This window comes from Vipera berus (assembly GCF_964194415.1).
Source record: "Vipera berus genome assembly, chromosome: 3".
Taxonomy (NCBI): Eukaryota; Metazoa; Chordata; class Lepidosauria; order Squamata; family Viperidae; genus Vipera; species Vipera berus.
In genome coordinates, this window is record NC_138204.1 from 114,596,692 (window position 1) to 114,618,136 (window position 21,445).

The 21,445-nt window shown below is 38.1% G+C and overlaps 2 protein-coding genes across 4 annotated transcripts in view; one reads left to right on the forward strand and one right to left on the reverse strand.

Moving 5' to 3' along the window:
* Positions 1-21,297, forward strand: part of RC3H1 (ring finger and CCCH-type domains 1) — a 64,327-nt gene extending 43,030 nt beyond the window's left edge. The window contains exons 14-21 of one of the 3 annotated variants that reach the window (XR_014025839.1): positions 1,131-1,283; positions 2,167-2,380; positions 6,648-6,738; positions 6,850-6,979; positions 12,261-12,431; positions 12,945-13,051; positions 14,729-18,328; positions 18,391-21,297. Coding sequence is in view for 2 of the 3 variants with exons in the window: in XM_081322946.1 (XP_081179072.1) it covers positions 1,131-1,283; positions 2,167-2,380; positions 6,648-6,738; positions 6,850-6,979; positions 12,261-12,431; positions 12,945-13,051; positions 14,729-14,879 (1,017 nt within the window). In the remaining variant the exon portion in view is untranslated. Of the gene's footprint in view, positions 1-1,130; positions 1,284-2,166; positions 2,381-6,647; positions 6,739-6,849; positions 6,980-12,260; positions 12,432-12,944; positions 13,052-14,728 lie in introns of all 3 variants that reach the window. The other 2 variants (XM_081322946.1, XM_081322947.1) reach the window with 2 other exon arrangements.
* ZBTB37 (zinc finger and BTB domain containing 37) overlaps positions 1-21,445 on the reverse strand; it is a 73,440-nt gene that overhangs the window by 3,210 nt on the left and 48,785 nt on the right. The window contains exons 4-7 of the mRNA XM_081322957.1: positions 6,881-7,017; positions 5,846-5,999; positions 1,037-1,145; positions 214-300 (exon numbers count right to left, since the gene is read on the reverse strand). The gene's annotated coding sequence lies outside the window, so the exon portion shown is untranslated. The remainder of the gene's footprint in view (positions 1-213; positions 301-1,036; positions 1,146-5,845; positions 6,000-6,880; positions 7,018-21,445) is intronic.

A 21,445-nucleotide genomic window follows, 5' to 3' on the forward strand; every position in this document is an offset into this window, starting at 1 on the left:
TGTGGAAATGAATCGTGTCCCATTCAAAACAGATTTCTGTAGACCTCAGAAAAAGAATTATCAATGTTCACAAGGTGGGTAAGGGCTTCAAATCCAACTGCCAAAGACTTTGGACTCATCAGTTCACACTCAGAAAGATAGTGTAGAAATAAGGAGAGTACATTCTAACAAAAAGGCTTAATCTCAATCATGAAATATGGCAGTGCAGTTTACTTTTTGGAGAGAAGAGGGCTTCTTCAGGGCCAGGATAGCTCACCCAGTCATTGAGATAAGATGTATTCTGGATTGCGCTAGCAACTCCTACAAGACAATGTTTTGGCATTACCTAAAGCAAGCAGTTCATCTAGGCAGCCCCAAAATATCAACAAATTAAAGCAGTGTGCATAGAGAATAGATCAGAATACTAGCAAACTGATATGTGGGATGGATCAAGAGAAAAAACATTGGGCTGAAGTCGTTGCTACTAAAGAGCCACAAGTTACTAAATTTACAAAGATCTGTTGGCTCAGTATATTTAATAAAGCCAACCCACAGGTTTAACCCTAACCTCTTCTTCTTCAAATAGGACTCCAGGGTAATGTAGGGTGGTGTAGATCATTTTGAAGGTCACAGTACTCTAGAATTACAGATTGTAAGTAGTCCTTGGGTTACAACCCCTCATTCAAAGTTACAAAGGTGCTGAACAAGGGGGAATTACCAGCTGTCCAAGAAGTTGCAGCCATCACAACGTCCCATAATCACATAATTGCGATCTGGGCATTTTGATGCCTGACTCATGATTATGACATTGCAGTGAGCCACAGTCATATGATCGCCACTTATGACCTTCCCTGCCAGCTTCCCACAACCACAGTTAATGGGAAAGCTGGGAAGGAAGGTTGCAGGTTGTTCTGGTAAGTCTGTCCTGCTGCTTTCCTCCTCTGGGTGAAGAAAAATAGAGTACACGAGCCCAGGGATTAGAAACTAGTTTTAAAAGTTTGAGAAATTCCAAACCTCATAGGTTGTCTCAAATTACGTGTTTAATAAATGTTCTTACCTGCAGTTAGTCTAGACGAGGTAATTCCAAATGACCGCATCATTCTTGCTTGCTTGCTTTCACTGACATCAGTGGGCTTTGTTTTTATGTGCAGTACTTGGATGAAGACCTGAAGGTAGCAGGGAAATACAAAGGAAATGATTACAGCCAATACTCTCCCTGGTCGTGTGACACTATTGGCTCCTACATTGGAACCAAAGACGCAAAACCCAAAGACATTGTGGCAGTGGGTCTTGTGGAGATGGTGGTAAGCATGCTGAAAAAAAACCCAGCAAGGTACTCTTGGTAATTGGTAAGTTGCCAGATGACCAGATTATACAAAGGTTTCCAACAGACATTCTCCAGACATTTGTAGCTGATAATGGCAACAGCTGACAAGTTTAAGGACCCGTGCTAACACGGTACAGATAGTTCTCATTTAACAACGCTAATTGGGACTGGAAACTCAAGTCATTCAAGGACATGGTCATAAGTCCAAAGGCCACATGATTGCACCCTTTGGTGATTGTAGTTCTGGCAGTCCCAGTTGCCATTGTTAAACAAGAATTGTGTGGGTTGTTAAGCAAGGAGCTCAAATGACTGTGACTTTCAACTTCCTACTGGCTTCGCCACTGACTGCTTGTTCCAGACTTTCTCTCTCCTAATTGTCTGTCCGTACTGAGTTAGAATTTATCTCTTCCCCATCCCTGTTTATAATTTCATATATATAAAGTAAAATTGAGGAGAGAACTTTGAAAGCTTGAAGTATGGATAATTTTTTCTCCAGCTCTGTTCCACTCATATAAAGTTATACATTATAAATTTTCCTCAAAGTCCATAAAGGCCTGGTAATACAGTGTTTTTCGAGAGAAGGGAATAATGTCCCATGGATAAAGCAATTTTTTATTGTACTTAAACCTCCAAAGGCCTTTGCTTGATTTGCATATTACACTACTAAATATTTAGCCTGTAAAGAATAGTCTGAATGCTGTTAATATTATTTGCTTACAAATTTGAAACATTACTGTTGTGCAAGTCTCTCCAATCAGGCCCCTTCCCACCATACTTGTGAAATGGAAACATCTGAGAAATACGTTGGCTAAAAAGGAGAAGTTTGCTTGTAATTCTGATCATTTAATCTGTCACTCCAGAATGTGGACAGCAAGGGAATGCGAGATCAACGGTTGGATTTACAAAGGAGAGCAGCAGAGACTGGTGATGATGATCTTATTCCCTTTGGAGATAGGCCTACAGTGTCAAGGTTTGGTGCCATCTCACGTACCTCCAAAGCAATGTACCAGAATCCAGGTCCCATGCAAGCCATGACAGTTCAAGGGGCTTCTGCAAAACCAGTCAGTGTTTCAGGTATAAAGATTTATTTTCCTGTTGTTTTTTTGTTTTGTTTTGGTAGTAGCTTTGAATCAGTACTGTGGCTTGGTTAGGGAAATGGATCTAGACATAGGTTGGCAGATGACATTAAAATCGAAAGAAAGCTCAAATAATACTGCTCCTCATGAATAGGGGAGTACAAGTAGTCCTCAATTTATAACTGATTGTTTAATGACTATTCAAAGTTAAAGCACTTCTGGCCATCACAAAAAGTCTCTCTCTCTCCCCCCCCATCATGTGACCCCTCTTTTCAGTGGGGAAGCTGGTGGGAAATTTGCAAGCAGAGGAGAAATACCAGGAGAAAATATAGACAATGCTGCGACAGATCCAAATGATAATTGTTTCAAACTATGATGAGATTAGAAATACATTTGACAATATAAACGAACTTATTTCTTAAACCTACAACTAAACATTCAAAAAATGACAACAAAGAATGAACAGACAAATCAGACAACAGAACATAAATGAAAGTGACTTAAATAGAAAAGCTACAAATGAAGGTAACTACAATTTAATACCAAAAAAAACCCTGTAATACCTCACTATAATAAAGAAGACAAAAAGATGCTTTATCCTCCAGGACCTCAAAACAAATTTGAGGATAAAAAAGAACTAATAAAATTAGTTCTGTCAGAACTGTCAGAAAAATCATCAAAACGTAGGAGACAAAAAACTGATACTTTACTTAATTTGTCTTTTTTGTCCCCAACAACACTCACAAAAATACAACCTGGCATGCCAAACTTACTGATTTGGAAAGTGACCTGGCAAAAGAAGATTAGAGTTGGAGTCAAGAGTCGTGATTCAGCCTATCAGATGGAATATTATATTATATATATTTAAAACTAGAAACAAGGATCACCAAGACTAAAAATTTATTAAAACTGAGCTTTCGTCAGCGCCTGCTGACATCATCAGAGTGTAAGCCAGATTTGGGAAACAAGTTCTTATAGTCTCTGTGAAGCCAGCAGTTTAGCCAACGAGCGTGTTATGGGTCTGGCCACCACCCTCCCATAATCAATTGCATCGTTTTTATTTCCGTCGGACTCCCTGACGTCTGTTTGAGTTTTGGCGCTCTGCCTCCCTCCGCTCGCCCCGCCTGCCGGGAGTGTTTGTCCTGCCCTGTGCAGTCATCTCACTGCTCGTCTGACATTTCTGTATGCGCTGCTGCCATCTCAGCCGGTCGTTCCTCTCTGGTGCTGGCATCGCTATCCCCATTGGTCAAATGTACTCTCCTGGTGTCCATAGGCTTAGTCTGCCTTCTCATTAACTCTTCTGTACCAATGCATCCATTGATGACAGATTACAATCCTCTATTCCCTTGTGTGTGTGGGGGGGAGGTGGTCATTGGTTCATCCCTTCAGTCATCCTGCATGATGATTCATACCGGCGTAGCATCTGGTAAGCTGGAAATAGCTCAGTGTGCCAGTTCACGGAATAGTGGTTGGATAACCAAGCCTCTTTTAACAAGCGGCTGACCTTTGTTGAGTCATGAGCAATGACTCTGGCCTCTGTGAAGTTGAAAGTGTGGTGTGGTGTGAGCCCACACCTGGGATCCTTTTTCTTGACATTTGATGGCCAGTTCATGCTCATGGAGCCTTGTCCAGAGGCGCTTTGTGGTCTCCCCGACATAATTACATGGACAATCATTGCAGTTAATTTGGTAGACCACTGATGACATTTCGCCCGCAGATAGGGGCTCTTTGGGGCACATTATTTGTGTGCGAAGGATCTGATTAGTTCTGTGTGCCACTCTGATGTTATGAGCAATATTCGTGCCGCTGTTTCCAAAACGCCGTGGATATAGGGGAGTGAGGCCCAGGTGATGGTAGTTGTTCTGTTATCCACAGCCTGTGGTGCCCGTTGTGGGTGGCAATGTCAGATGAAATCAGTGGGATACCCATTTTGTATGCATACTTGATAAAGGTATGCATGCTCCTTAGATTTTTCCATTGCTATGCTGCAATGTGTGTTGATTCTGTATGCAGCTGATTTTGTGGGCGGTGGGGTGATTGCTGTCATTGTGGAGTATGCTATTGGTGTGTGTGGCTTTGCGATGAACGCTGGTGATAAGCGTGTCATTATGCTCACAACAAATCAGTATTACTGTAACGCTCTCTACATGGGGCTGCCCTTGAAGTACACCCGGAGGCTTCAGCTGGTGCAAAATGCGTCCGCTTGGGTACTTATGGGAGTTCCTCGATACTCCCATGTTATTCCACTCCTGCGCGAGCTTCATTGGCTTCTGGTTGTCCTCCGGGTGCAATTCAAGGTGCTAGTAATTACCTTTAAAGCCCTACATGGCTTAGGCCCGGGGTATTTGCGAGACCACTTGCTGCCATTGTCAACCTCCCATCGCCCGGTTTGCTCCCACAGAGTTGGCCTCCTCAGAGTTCCGTCGGTTAAGCAATGCCGCCTGGTGACCCCTAGGGGGAGAGCCTTCTCTGTGGGCGCGCCGACCCTCTGGAATGAGCTGCCTCCAGAGCTGCGGATGGCCCCCGACCTTCGGTCCTTTCGCCGTGACCTGAAGACATGGATGTTTCAACAATCGGGCCTGGACTGACTATGGTTTTAAATTTGGTTTTATGGGGTTAAATTACTATGTATTGAACATATCTACTGTTTAATTCTTTTTTAAATTTTGTATTTTCATGTTCTTTTTTAGTTTTTATTGTTTGTGAGCCGCCCTGAGTCCTTAGGGAGAAGGGCGGCATATAAATATAATCAATCAATCAGTATGTCTAGGAAGGGTAGGATATTGTTCACTTCTTCCTCTGCCACAAATTGGATATCAGGGTAGATGGAGTTGAGCTTTTCCATGGTGCTTGATGATGACAAACGTGTCGTCCACATACCTAGCCCTAAATTTGGGCTTGTAGTCGCTCATCGCCATAAGTTCTAAATGCTGCAAAACCATCTCGATAATTATTCCCGAGATGGGAGATCCCATTGGTGTGCCCTTAATCTGTTCGTATGCGGTGGCTCAGTGGGTTAGGATGCTGAGCTTGTCGATCAGAAGGTTGGCAGTTTGGCGGGTCGAATCCTGAGTGCCGCATAACAGAGTGAGCGCCTGTTACTCGTCCAAGCTTCTGCTAACCTAGCAGTTCAAACACGTAAAAATGCAAGTAGAAAAATAGGGACCACTACAGTGGGAAGGTAACAGCGTTCCGTGCGCCTTTAGCGTCTAGTCATGCCGGCCACATGACCATGGAGACGTCCTCGGACAAGCGCTGGCTCTTCGGCTTTGAAACGGAGATGAGCACCGGCCCCTAGAGTCGGAAACGACTAGCACGCATGTGCGGGGGAAACTACCTTTTTATACTAAAACTACTATCTCTGGAAACAATTACATTAGTTAGAAAGTTAAGGAATATGATGGCTAATAAAAAGCAATTTGACACTCCTAACCTAGGACTGCCTCTGTTTCCCACTTAAAACCCTTATGTAATCTTCTGAGTTCAGTGAACCGGAAACTGGTTCCTCATCCTGCAGCAATTCTCATGACCGATACGGCCAGATCTTGGGGAATGGATGTGAACAATGATATCACGTCGAACGACACGTCGAATGACCTCATCATCCTCTATCGAGGCTGTTTTCCATCATTTGGATTAGAGAACATGATTAGAGAACAAACGAAAGTATACGATATCATCAAGAGAGTAAAATAATTGGAAATGGAAATGGGCTGGTACCATAGCAAGTAGAACTGACCAAGGCAGCCATAGAATGGATCCCACTTGATAAAAAGCATCCATTAAAGAGACGTAAAACAAGATGGAATGACGATATATTAAAAAGAGAGAGAATTTATTTATTTATTTTATTTATTTAATTTATATACCGCCCTATTCCCGTAAGACTCAGGGCGGTTTACAAGGCAGTTAAAACCATAAAATACAAAAATTAAAATCAATTAAAACAATTAATTAATTGTTCATTAATATATATAATTAAATGTTAATTTTTATATATATATATATATATATATATATATATATATATATATATATATATATATATATATATATATATATATATATATATATATATATATATATATATATATATATATATATATATATATATATATATAAATAAATGGTGACACATAGTGATCTGTTGTAAATGCAGTCTTTACAGCATAGAAGGCTGATTTGGAAATTGAGTTAATTACTAGCATTCTGTTATGATAATTCTAATGAATAATTTTTATATAGGATTTTTCTGTTCTTTATAGATTACAGCCCATATGGAACACACAGTGCATGGGGAGGTTCACCATATTCACCTCATCAAACTGTACCTTCTCAGGGCCGGCTTGGTGACAGGTAGGGGATTTGAATTTGCATGTGCTATACAGATTTTAAGTTCAATTAAACTGAGAAGCAAGAACAACAACAAAACTTTTTCCCCTTCCAAACAATTATCTATCCCAAAAGGGAGAGATTATCTATGACAGATATTGCTAACCATGGAAAACCTTTGCCATCGTCTGAGAGAGAACAGCAGCTTCGTCTTGAACTGCAGCAGTTAAACCATCAGATAAGTCAGCAGACACGAGGACTTGAGGTATGTATTCTTAGCTCTGTAGTTTTTCTTAGAAAGAACTAGAGAAATGAAAAGGAGAGAGAGAGGCAGAGAGCTGTAAATAGATTTTTATATTGCATTCAAATGATTCAGAATGAAGAACTCACCACTGTTCAGTCATTTTGAATGTGATTTTAAAATGACAGTAGTAAGAACTTCTGTATTCATTTGCGTATAATATTTGTTCTTCTCCATACCCTTCCACACATGTTCACAAACTTGAGATCCATAAATCCTATGTAATGGAAATCAGTATTATTGCTCTCTTTTACTTACTTTATAGCGTTCTTTTTTTCCCTAGATAGCAAACCACATGATAGCTTTACATAATTTATTGAGAACTTACGTAAAAAGTTTACTTCTTGAGTTGAAAATTTAAATTTATGATAGCATAATGGACAGTAGTGTTGACTATAACCTATATACATACCAGAATATCTGTGTTTTCACAAAAGACAACATGAGCTAGATTATGGTGAATAACTTTACTAAAGAACACCTAGAATTGTACCTGGAAGCCAACTGGTAGCCTGTGGAGCAGTGGGTATCAATGCACATACCACAACATACCCATTATTGCCTAGGTTGCTGCATTCTGAACCAACTCTAGCTTATGGGTGGTCTTCAAGTGCAGCCCTGTGTAGAATGCAGTGCAGTCATTTATTTACAAAGTGTCTAGGTCATGAGTAACCATCTGGAGATTTTAAATTCTTGTGTTGTTGTTGAAGACAACACAAGTCGTGCTTAATTTGTGCATGCTGTGTTTGCTGGTGCTTAATGGAGGAGTATTGGTTGGCTTGAAAATACCCACCTTGATATTAGTCTTCTTTATTATCATTAATTTTTTCTTTTAAAAATATATTTCAATTCATCTTATAAAAAAGGAGGAAAGCGCAAAACACTAACAACTACATTATAGCTCTAATGCACTAATCAAAACCAGTCTTATATATCTATTCATCATATAGTTGTTAATTTTTAATCAAATTACTTGTTATAAGAGAATTATTTATTATATTTCCTATTCCTTAACCATCCATCTTCCTCAGTGAAACACATTGCCATCTCTAGGTCACTTCAATAGTTCTTTCTCTAAGAACTTGATGCTGTCATGCAAAGTCAAGGAAAGATGTGAGCCCACTGCTCAAGCAAATGAGGACGTGCGCCTGCCGTTTCCACAGCCCAATTGCAAACAGCTCAAGGCCCACTAGTGGGCCTTGGCTCGATGGTTGCAGACCCCTGTATTACAGAGAAGGGAAAAATATCTGATCCCCTGCTGATTTTCTACGTTTGCCCACTGACAAAGAAATGATCAGTCTATAATTGTAATGGTAGGTTTATTTTAACAGTGAGAGACAGAATAACAACAAAAAACCCAGAAAAACGCATTTCAAAAAAGTTATAAATTGATTTGCATTTTAATGAATGAAGTAAGTATTTGATCCCCTATCAATCTGCAAGATTTCTGGCTCCCAGGTGTCTTTTATACAGGTAACAAGCTGAGATTAGGAGCGCTCTCTTAAAGGGAGTGCTACTAATCTCAGCTTGTTAACTGTATAAAGACACCTGTCCACAGGAGCAATCAATCAATCAGATTCCAAATTCTCCACCATGGCCAAGACCAAAGATCTGTCCAAGGATGTCAGGGACAAGATTGTAGACCTACACAAGGCTGGAATGACAATCGCCAAGCAGCTTGATGAGAAGGTGACAACAGTTGGTGCAATTATTCGCAAATGGAAGAAACACAAAATAACTCTCAATCTCCCTCTGTCTGGGGCTCCATGCAAGATCTCACCTCATGGAATTTCAATGATCATGAGAATGGTGAGGAATCAGCCCAGAACTACACGGGAGGATCTTGTCAATGATCTCAAGGCAGCTGGGACCATAGTCACCAAGAAAATAATTGGTAACACATTGCGCCATGAAGGACTGAAATCCTGCAGCGCCTGCAAGGTCCCCCTGCTCAAGAAAGCACATGTACAGGCCTGTCTGAAGTTTGTCAATGAACATCTGAATAAATGGAGAAAGCAGAACTATTTAACTTGTTTTTTGCATCCGTCTTTACACAAAGGGAAAAAACAGCCCAACCTATAAAAAACAGTACTGTAAAAAACAGATTAGAAACATGTTAAGATAGACAAGAAAAAGATAAGTGAGCACCTGTCCACCCTAGATGAGTTCAAATCACTAGGACCAGATGGACTACACCTCAAGGTTCTGAAGGAACTGGCAGATGTGATCTCTGAACCACTGAACTATATCTTTCAAAGATCTTGGAGCACTGGGGAACTATTGGAGCATTGGAAAAGAGATGATGTAGTTCCCTTCTTCAAATAAGGAGAAAAAAAATGGATCCAGGAAATTACATACCTATCAGCCTGACCTCAATACCTGGGAAGATTCTGGAAAAGATAAACAATGAATCAGCAAACACCTAGAGGCAAAGTCATTACCAAAAGCCAACTGTCAAAAACAGATCATGCCAGACAAATCTTACCGCGTTCTTTGACCAAGTGACAAAATTAGTGGACCAGAGGAATGCCGTAGATATAATTTACTTGGACTTCAGTAAGGCATTTGATAAAGTAGATGACAACCTACTACTTGATAAGATAGAAAAATGTGGGTTAGACAGCATCACCACAGATGGATACGTAGATGGCTGACCAGCCGTACTCAATGTAGATGTACTCCGTGTAGATGTAGTTCCTCAATGGAACTGCATCTACATGGAGGGAACTGAGTAGTGGGGTGCCCCCGGACTCTGCTCTAGGCCCAGTGCTCTTCAACATCTTGAAGGGGTGATGTGAAAGCAGTGTTCCAATATCTCAGGCTGCCACAAAGAAGAGAGAGTCAAGCTATTCTCCAAAGCATCTGAAGGCAAGACAGGAAACAAGGAATGGAAACTAACCAAAGGAAAAAAACAACCTAGAACTAAGGAGAAATTTCCTGACAGAACAATTAATCATTGGAACAGCCTGCCTCCAGAAGCTCTGAATGTTCCAACACTGGAGGTTTTTAAGAAAAGACTGGACAGGCATTTGCCTGAAATGGTATAGGGTTTCTTGCCTGAGCAGGGAGTTGGACTAGATGAACTCCAAGGTCCCTTCCAACTTTGTTGTTGTTGTTGTTGTTAACTGGGTGAAAGTGTTGTGGTCAGATGAGACCAGAATCGAGCTCTTTGGCATCAACTCAACTCACTGTGTTTGGAGGAGGAGGAATGCTGTCTATGACCCCAAGAACACCATCCCCTCCATCAAACATGGAGGTGGAAACATTATGCTTTGGGGGTGTTTTTCTGCTAGGGGACAGGACAACCTCACCTCATCAAAAGGGACGATGGACGGGCCATGTACCGTCAAATCGTGGGTGAGAACTTCCTTCCCTCAGCCAGGACATTGAAAATGAGTCATGGATGGGTATTCCAGCATGGGAATGACCCAAAACACACAGCCAAGGCAACAAAGGAGTGGCTTAAGAAGAAGCACATTAAGGTCCTGAAGTGGCCTAGCCATTCTCCAGCCTTTAATCCCATGGAAAATCTGTGGAGGGAGCTGAAGGTTCGAGCTGCCAAACGTCAGCCTCAAAACCTTAATGACTTGAAGAGGATCTAGAAAGAGGAGTGGGACAAAATCCCTTGAGATGTGTGCAAACCTGGGGGCCAGCTACAAGAAACGCCTGACCTCTGTGATTGCCAAGAAGGGTTTTGCCACTAAGTATTAAGTCATGTTTTGCAAAGGGGTCAAATACTTATTTCATTCATTAAAATGAAAATCAATTTATAACTTTATTGAAATGTGTTTTTCTGGATTTTTTTGTTATTCTGTCTCTCATTGTTAAAATAAACCTACCATTAAAATTATAGAGTGATCATTTCTTTGTCAGGGGGCAAAGAAATCAGCAGGGGATCAAATAATTTTTCCCTCGCTGTATATTATAATTATTTAGGTAAAACCTTCCGTACTAACAGGATTTTGAAAATGAAATATTTAAACTATTTTTCACTTATACAGTGATAACTATACAGGTGGTCCTCATTTAACAACCACTCATTCCACAACCATTTGAACTTAAAATGGCATTGAACAAGTGGTAGTTATAACTATAACTCCTACTTACAGTTGTCGCAATGACCCTGCAGTCATCTGATTATGATCTGGGTGCTTCGGGCTGGTTCTGATTATCATGTTGCAGCGTCCCTCAGTCATGTGTTCACAATTTGTGACCTTGCCAGTTTCTGACAAGCAAAGTCAATGAGGAAGCTGGCAGGAAGTCACTAGTTGTGATCACATAGGTCCTTGCTTAATGATAGTTACTGGGACTGCACAAACTCCTATGGCTATGTGGACAAGATAAATCCTTACAGTACTCTATAATTCAATTCTGCAGATATCTTTATATCAGTGTTTTCACATTTTGGATTTAAGTAGAACTCTTTAGGGACACGGTGGCTCAGTGGGTTAAGACGCTGAGCTTGTCAATCAGAAGGTCGGCAGTTTGGCAGATCGAATCCCGAGTGCCACATAGCAGAGTGAGCGCCTGTTACTCGTCCCAACTTCTGCCAACCTAGCAGTTCAAAAGCACGTAAAAATGCAAATAGAAAAATAGGGACCACTACGGTGGGAAGGTAACAGCGTTCCGTGCGCCTTTGGCGTCTAGTCATGCCAGCTCTTCGGCTTAGAAACGGAGATGAGCACCGGCCCCTAGAGTTGGAAACGATTAGCACGCATGTGCGGGGGAACCTTTACCTTTTAGAACTCTTTATCAGATCAAGAAATACATCCTAGGATGCAGTCAGTTTGCAGTCAGCACTGGCCAAGTTATTGGTTTTTTCATTGGCCTGCTTAAAACTGAATATACTTAAGAAGATAAACTTTAATTCCACATTGTAAAGAAGAAAAAGAAGTTGTCTCTCATGGAAGCTGGATGATTGTAGTTTTATCACTGATGAATTCCTAAACTTCAAAAGAATTCCAAAATTCATTAGGAAATTCCTCTATAATAAAAAGTACATACTTTAGCCACTATATTTCTAACTAGTTTGTCTTCATCTATCTTACCTTATGCGTTACATTTTTTGACCATGTCTATAAAAGCAGCACAGAAAGCATAAATAAATCAGCCATTTTTTTAATGGCATTAAAAAATTAGGAGTATTAGGAGCCAAGCAATACTCCTGCATTTTGGCCTGATTCCCATGTCTGCATGGTATATTTTGTGTGCTCAGTTGTGTATGTGCTTGGCTTTGTGCATTTAGGCGGTTAGTAACAGGCTGCTGTTGCAGAGGGAAGCGACCCCTTTGGCAGGCCAACCACAGCCCCCACCGCCACCTCCTAAGTGGCCTGGAATGATCTCAAGTGAACAGCTGAGCTTGGAGCTACACCAGGTGGAGAGGGAAATCGGGAAGAGAACCCGGGAACTAAGCATGGTGAGTGTTTTGTAAGGTGGGCAGAGAAGCTGCTGCTGCTGCTGCTTGGTGAGTTGCAGCATTAACTGCTCTCACAGAGTCATTTATTTTGAATATTCGGTGCTGGTACCTTACAGGTTTTTGTTTTTCCACAAATTTAAATGTTGCAACCTACCACAGTGGAACGTTGGCAGACGCTCAAATTTACATCAAATAATCCATCCTCTTTAAGTATCTGATGCGCGCTGTATTATAATGTGCACGCAGTACTTTTTTAAATGGTATTTGAAAAGGGGACAAGTGGTTTTTCCAGCCCATGGAAAAGACTTCCCGGTCTCTGCTGCTTGCACATGTGTTGGAAAGCTTTCTAGCCTGGTAAAATAAAACAGCTTGGCCTAGGATTGTGTTCCTTTGTTTGTAGCTTTTGTGTGAGTATGGATGTAGAGCTTGGCTTGGTGCTTCACAATTGCTTCTCACTTTTAAAGCAAGCTTACAGTGCATTGTGAACCATGAATTTGTCTTTCCTTTCCCAAGGAGAGCCAGTCTTCACTGGATGTGAAAAGCAAAGCAAATGCTAGCAAACAGACTGAAAATGGACAGCAAGGCAAAGTACCACCTGAGGATCTTTCTCTAACATTCAGGTAATAGAATTATTTTTACTGGTAATTTAATTCAGACTTAAATATTACCTTGGGCACAGTTGTTTTCGTTTTATGTATTGACATTGGTTTACTTTATTTGCCAGTATTTAAAATTCAGTGTTTTCAGAATGGCAGTAAGTCAGGACATAACAACACACGTCTGACATTTTCAGGAGGCGTTACTTTCAGTGATAGGTAGCGCTTGTTCCTTCCAAAGACATTCTCCAAAACCGATGCTGTTTGTCAACCAGCACAGCAATCTTAGAATATTACTGTCTTTAGTACTTTTGACAGTGCAATCATCTAGAACTGGCTTAATTTTTACAGAGTTTCTAGATTGAGCCAAAAAAGCTTGATACACATCAGAACATGCTCATCGTGCCAATTTTGATAAACACTTTTTCTGCAGTGGTGGGAAGGAAATTAAAAAAAAAATTCCTGAGGTAACAATGTGTCAAAGGTAATATCAGTCAGTCTTTATTACAGCCACAGACCAGCAAATAAAAGCATTAAAACAATAATAATAGTAAAAAAATAAAAATAAATGACAAGCAGAATAATATATTGCGATTGGTGGTGGATTAACAATGAGCAATTAGTTTGTCCAGTTTTACATACAGCACAGCAGAATTTGGCCACATTCAGAGAAACTGCTTTATACTGATATGATAACAGTATTTGCCTGTAAAAAAAGATCAGTATTTCCTGGATATTTTATTAGGTAAGGTATTATAAATTGAGGCTGTGTGTCTTTATAGAAAATGCACTATAGCAGGATGTGAGTTATAGTTTCAGTGGCGCCTTGTCTCACCTCCTTTGGTATATTTTGTATCAGCCCTCCAAAACTTCTGTGGGAAGTGTGTTGCAGCATGCTAGGGTTAATGCCTTCAGTTTTTTGGAATAGTTATTTGATATAAATATCTCGCTGCTTTAAATGAGGCAGTTTGACAGCTCAGAAAACATTCTTGAAAAGAGCAGTCTGATCTTGTTGGATTTCCAGATCTTTAACATGTTGTTTAAGTGCGCTAAGTGCACACTTCATACCCCATCGGTCAAAGGTATATATTATATTTCCTTGGCCCAATTATTGCTTCTGTTCATGCTTACTAGGATAAGACAGAGTTCTAACAAACTATCCTATTTATACTTGTGGGATGCCCCAAATGGTGATGAGGATGTCCAAGTACTGTAGGTGCAACTTTTTGTGGTTAATGAAGAATGTGAATTTAAATAAGCAAACCCACAAACTACAAGCAGAACCCTTTGAGCATATATTCTCTATCTATATATCTTCTCAGTTTTGATGGCTTATTATTCTCCAGACACATAAACTTGTTTCATGGTCCAAACAGCCAGGCCTGGAGGAAAAATTAGAAATTATAGATTAGCAGTTTAGAATTGATCTGAAGATGGAGATAATAGACTGAGTGAATAAAGCATAGGCAGGTATTATGAACATTAGATTATTTCTAGCGGAGTGCAGAAATAAAGTGATTTCTTTTAAATATTAGTAACATTAGAGATGAATTTTTGCTTCATACTGAAGCTGCTATGTACCCATTCAGAGAGCCATCTGAAATAGCATAGTTATATTCAGTGTCTTTGCTCAATGTTAATCTTTTTTTTCTTCTACTCCTTCATTGTCTCTTTCCCTGTTTGACACTTATTACTCAATAGTGATCTTCCAAATGGATCTGCCCCAACCCAAGAACTTATAGGCCTTCTGTCAAACAAAACTACAGCTCTGAACTTGTCAGAGGACACCGACGCAGGAGCAGGTGACCAGGATACCCAGAGAACTGGAGCAACACCCACCTCTGCTCCTTGAAGGAACAAGACTATCCCTCCACTTCTGTCGGGGGTCACCTTTTCCCATCCTTGGATTGATGAAAGACGCTGAGCAAAGGTCTTCAACAATAGCAAGTCTGAGACAATGTGCACAACACCACTACTAGGAACAAACCCTGCACATAGTTCACATTAACACATTTTTTAATTAAAAAAAAATGAAAATTAGCAGTATCTGCAAACAACTCAAATTAAATTTGTTTTTGTTCTGTGAATGAACTTTATTTTAATAACTTTGGATGCCTTGAATGCCAGGGCTTTAAAAGAAACAGATATTATATATATATATATATGTATGTATATATATATATATATGTACACACACACACGCACGCACACACACACACACACAAACATTTTACACACAGAGACACACATATTTGTATTTGATTAATTGTATGATCTAATGAGATAGGCTTTCTGTTTTATTTTGGTATTATTACATACCCAGTGTATCTTAACCTTTCTAGATATTGTTCATTCTCCCGCCAGAACAAGCTCATTCACCATTTCTTTTTGTGAGTTTTAAAAGTAAGGAATTGAGATGGAGGAGAAAACTCTAAACTGTCGCAAATCTGTACCTCTCTTACAGACGCTGTCGTAACTTTTGTTAATTTAAGATTGTGAAGGATTTACCATTGCATTAGAAATCAAACTTTTTATTGGACACTGAAAAGTTCAAGGAGTAGTGAATAGAAATGTGCTGTCCTGCATTCATTATAAACTGGCTAAGAAGCCTTGATTATGGCATTTGTGACATAGAGCATAAGTGTTTCATTTGCATAAGTAAGCTTTAAAAAACCCCTCAGAACTGGATTAAAGCAGAATCTGGAAATTGGTACAAAATGACTTCAGATGGGATAAAGGTGCAAAGATTAGTATCGTAAATATGGGTCTTCCAGTTTCTTTCACATGTCTGAACTACAATTTCTGTATTATCCTATATCCTTGGGGGGCAGGCAGGTACATTAGATAATTCTCTGACGTAAGAGAATTTTGGAAATCTGCCTGAGGTGCAAGGTGATAAATTCTATTTTAAACATGATGGGGAAACATAAAATTGGTTGTAACAATATTCTCCTTTCTGTTTATTTTGCATCCAAAGTGAGTAATACCATGATTGGTCAGCATTGTCTTTCATGGCATAACTGAGTGTTTGAAACTCAAGAGTTTTGACTTTAACAAAAAAAAAATGGTTCCAAAGAAATTAAATCATGTTAATTTCAGCAAGTCCATTACAGAAGCAGCACCCTTTCAAGTGTGTATGAAATCAAAAGACTGCCTAGCTCTGCAAATGCAAATTCATTTATCACATTTCTTAAAATGCACAGATGTGGTCATATTCACACTGTGTGCAAATTTGACTTTTGTCCTCCTCTCTCCATTTTACTGGCATTGAGTAAGATGCATAAGTGGAAAATCTGAAAGAAAATTCTTGCATCCTTTCTCTGTAAATTAATTTTAAAATTTCAGAATGCACTGGATATGTAATAAGTTGAAGCATTGCTTTGGTTGGGTAAAAGCAAATGTTTATTAATCTTGTTTTAGATTACTTTTCAAAACATCTTTTTATGTCCATTTTATTCTTAAATAAAAACATTGTGAGCATACAGGCCCCCTGTTGCCTACCAGTAGGAAGAGTCAAAATAGAGACATTTACAAGTACTGATTATTTAATATAGTTACCAAGTCAAGGTGTTGCTTTTTTACATTATTTCACAACCTGGCTGGCTAAAAAACGAATGTCCGTATTTCCTTGGGATTTGAGCATTCATTTAAAGAAAAAACTAAATTATGTACATGTGTGTATGCTTAGATATAAGCACATGCATACACACATTCATATTTGTGTCTGTGTGTGTATGGTATTTAAGGATATTTTCTCATGATTACAGCTATTTTATAACATCCAGGACTTGGAAGCATTCTATGTGTGGTGTGTCTTTGTGTATGTATGTATGTACGTACACACACACACACACACACACATACACCCCTCTCCCTCTCTCTTTTAAAAGACATTTTAATTTTCTTTTCTTTGATTTATTTAATTCAGTATCAAAAATCACTCTTGGTATCATACCGAACTTTCTCTTCTCTTCATATTTTCACCCAGTCTTTCACTTAGAATAAAGTGGAAGAAAAACTCTGCTTTTCTTTAGGTTCTCACTTAATGTTCCTTATGTACTCTGTTATATATTTCCTGTCTTTCTTTCTGAAGTAAACTAATGTCATGGCATAATTAAAGAAAGTTTGCCTATATAAATTATTTTTCTTGCCATGTCTCCAATATAAAAAGTCTTTTTAGTGAATCAGGTACACTATTCCCAATATAAGGCCATTCTTAAATGTGTTTTCTTCCAAAGAAATCCAACTTGGAATAACAGAAAAATTGGCTTCCATCTAGATATGCCAAGCAGACTTGTTTCGTACAGGATATTTTCTGGCTAAAGAGATGGAAGACTGAACATTTTTCATACATTTAACTAATATATGTATGGAAGAGTTGGGCTTGTAATGACAAAAACATCCCCTCTTACATTGATGCACTCTTTAGACCATTAATAGCACATCTGTGCCTCTAGATATTGCATATGCATAGGCCCATATTTTGTACACATGCATATTCTTCATGTTGTACATATGATTATTTTACATATGTACATGTACATATGTTCATAAAGCAGTAGGCAAAAAAGTGTGTGGAAGATGCTGTTGTTAACAATGAGAAATCTCCGCTATAAAATTAAATGCTTTGAATCTGAGCTAACAAGACCTTCCATTATTTTCCTTCACTTGTACTTTGTGCACAGTGCCCTATCTAGGTTAATGCCCTTTATGCATAAGCAAATAGTTTCTGTTTAACCTTTGCAGAGCACTTTGATCTTGGCTTAGTTTCCTGTTTTCTTTTTCAGGGTTTAGAGGACAAGTTAAAGCGATGAGCACGTAAAGAACTGTCTGACTTTCATACAGAAGAATGTATAATACTGTATTCTCAGGTGTCTTTTTTTTTTTAAAAAAAAAAACCTAGCTTTTTCAAATCCATGTTAAAACACCGTAAAATTTCTATTTGGGAGCAGAATTCAGGTTGATGTGGAAACAATGACACATTGGGCTTCTAAAGCCATCCATATGAACTTTGGCATTAGCTTTACATTCTAGATTTTGACTTTTTGCAGGCATGAAAAATATTTGCCTTCTGTCCGCTAGAAAAGAGGAAACAAGCCAAATACGTATGCATGGCCGTGTTATGATCATAACTGAACTCTTAAATATTCTCCATCTTCATTTAGACTGCTTGTGGAGCTATAATACATTTTTTTCTGAGAATTGTTGAATGAGATTCATGGTTATGATCAATTATCTTCTTTCAATAAAATATCAGTATCACTCTCATCCAGCTATGCTGTACATAATAAAGAGCAGTATGTTATTTTTAAAACATATTTTATTTTAAACTTGACTGGAATACACTGAGTTGTATGAAATAGGTTGTTTTTTATACTAGGATGCTTTGGCATCATAAGCAAAACTTACATTGTGTACTTAAATAAAAAGAAGTATTTGAGAGATACTAAAATATTTAACCCCAAGCAAGTTTTATGAAGGATTTAGGTCATTTTTTTTAAAAAATAAAGCAAAAGCCCAGGTTTCAGAATATCAATATTCAGTAATACTTAATTCAGTGCATGCAACTCAGACATCTAGATTAAATGTGTTTGGCTAATTAGGTCCTGCTTTCTTAATTTCTGCTTCTTGTCTTTACATCTCTCCTTTGTATGTTCCCATCATCCTCCCTTTTTCATGCACCAGGTAACAGCATGTTGCCTCAAAATAGAGCATTCAGATGAATTTGAGTACCCAATAACTTCTATGAAGTTGCATTTCCTTATGGCGTTATTACTCAGTGATGCATAAATGTGGTATTGCCCCTACTTGTAGGCAAATGAGGGGTCTGTATAAATATGGAAAATACCCTTTTCACTTAAGGAGAGCCAAAGACTTGTGCTTTACTCTTGGTTTGGTTGTTGTTGTTGTTGTTGTTGTTGTTTTGTTTTGTTTTTTCTATTCTATTCATTTTACTACAATAGCCAGTTTGGACTGAAAATCTTTTTATGTTTTCAAACCTAACCAGTGGTAAATAGATATAAAAATTCATGACTGACAAGTCTTACAAAATGCATTCTATGATGATGACTTATTTCAGAAGTGCTCTGTTAAGGATGGTTACATTTACAGCCATTTACCTTAATTACTTTACCTTTTAAAAAGATGTGTGAATGTTATCCCAACACACTTAGATTTATAATGTACAAAAAGTGTTTTTAAAAGAAACATTGTTTATTTTCACTGTTTCTGCTTGAAATTTTCTATTGAACTGTAAAGTATAAGGAAACTTGAAAGAAACTGGAGAGAGATTCTGAAATAGCATCATCAATCTAAATATGTTTGCGTAGTAAAGTTATGTAAGCTGTTTACATTTGGCTTGGGAAATGCGTTGCGCTGTTGCTTGGAAACACAACAGATAGTAGCCTATTGCCTGCTTTTCCAAACCTATACAGAAATTTCTCTGTATAGGAATCACAAAATACATCCACCATCTCAACAACATAATGTAATAGAAAAGCATTCTTTTTTCCTAATTCTGTCCACTTGGTAAGCAAATACTCCCGTAGAGAGCCTTCTCCATTTATACTTCCTGCTTCCAATGTTACATTAATTATGATCAAGTCTTGAATTATATTTGCCAGGATGTCATTTGACATTTTAGCTCTAGCCTCAGAGCTCTCATCTGCTTTCAGATCTTGCTGTTATTTTGAACAAGACATCTGCTTTACTGTACAGCAATGGGGGGAGTGGGGAGACAAGCAGTTGAAGAACTGAGTTGGAAGTCATGCAGCTGCCTACTACTAATCCATTTCAAAATACTAAAAAGGATGGACAAAAATTTCTCCAGGTTATAAAGACAATCCTATCCATTTACTTTGTGTGTTTTGCTATCACACCTTATGACATCATTTACTAGTATGAGTGAGAATTTTAATAGAATTTTCTTTAAAAATTCTCACTAATACTGTTGTCAATAACATGGATTCATACTACTTACGGTATCCAGTCTCTGGACTGATTTGGGCGGAAAAAGAGACTTGATATAAACAGGGGAGCACTTGAAGGTGTTGTCATCAGTATTTGACAAAAAACAACAACAACCCACTAAGCTGTAATTTGCTCTGATTAGAATGAGCCACTGTGAACACTGAGCATTTATGTTTCCCCTAGAATAGCTAAGAGTTCACAATCTTTTGTTTCTGCTTTAGATTTAGTACAAATTACCATGTCATCTAAACCTAGATAATTTTTTTTTGTATTAAGTTCAAAATAATCCATATAGTTGATTTGTTTCATTGATAAGATAAAGTTTAAACCACTTACCCATCTAATCAAACAATATGGGGAATCAAATGTAGAAGTAATCTTATTTCATGTCCGGAAGAGAAATGAAATGTATTTAATGAAAACATAGTTGAAGTTCATTCTCATAGCACTAAATCATGGTTTCACATTAAATATAGTCATTCAAATGATAATACTGGAGTTCCCTTGTCCAGACAAGTGTGGTACATACCACAAGTAAATAACACACAGTTGTTTCCTAATAATACACACAATAAAAAACGGCAGTTATAAAGTTGCAGATTGCCTTAGCTTAAACCTATTCCTATGTCATCAAATAGTTATGATGCAATTATGGGACATGAATAAGAATTACTTATATCTTTTTGTGAAATGATTTTTTTTTGCTACAGAACAGATATCCCCCCAAAATTATAGCAGTCTGAAGTAACAGTTTGAAGATTACTTTACACAAATTCTCAACCATGAGAAAAAATAGCTCCATATTTTCTCAGATATTAGACAGTGTCCTTTTTCATCAAAACAGCCCAAAGATTGGTATCTGTATCACAAGAGTAAATTAATAAGGCTATGTAGGTAGGCTCAATATAACACCAAGAAGTGCCATTCTCCTTTTATAAAAATTGCAGTGAGATTTCTATATTGTGTTGGATACAGTAGTGAATGCCCAGAATGAAATGTTATGGCCGGGACAATTGCATTTTGACACCTGTATGAAATTTAAAATTTGGAACACTAAACTTTCAATTGTGTTGATAGTATCTTGAATAACTATAGTTACCATTCAGTGGCTGCAGAGCTTCCATTCTGGTATCTGGTAGCTTCCATTCTGGTATATTACTTGCCTGCATGTTACATATGGCTGCCTGATGCTTTTTTCACATATAAAAAAGTATCTTGTCTGAAGATATAACATACTGAAGGGCGGAGTCTAAAAGAACACACGAAAGTGCAGCCTTCTCTCTGAAAATTAAAAGTACTAGGTATGCTAATGTTAAATGTAATGTATGTTAAATGTATACATTATATATATATATATATATATATATATATATATATATATATATATATATATATATATATATATATATATATATATATATATATATATATATATATATATATATATAT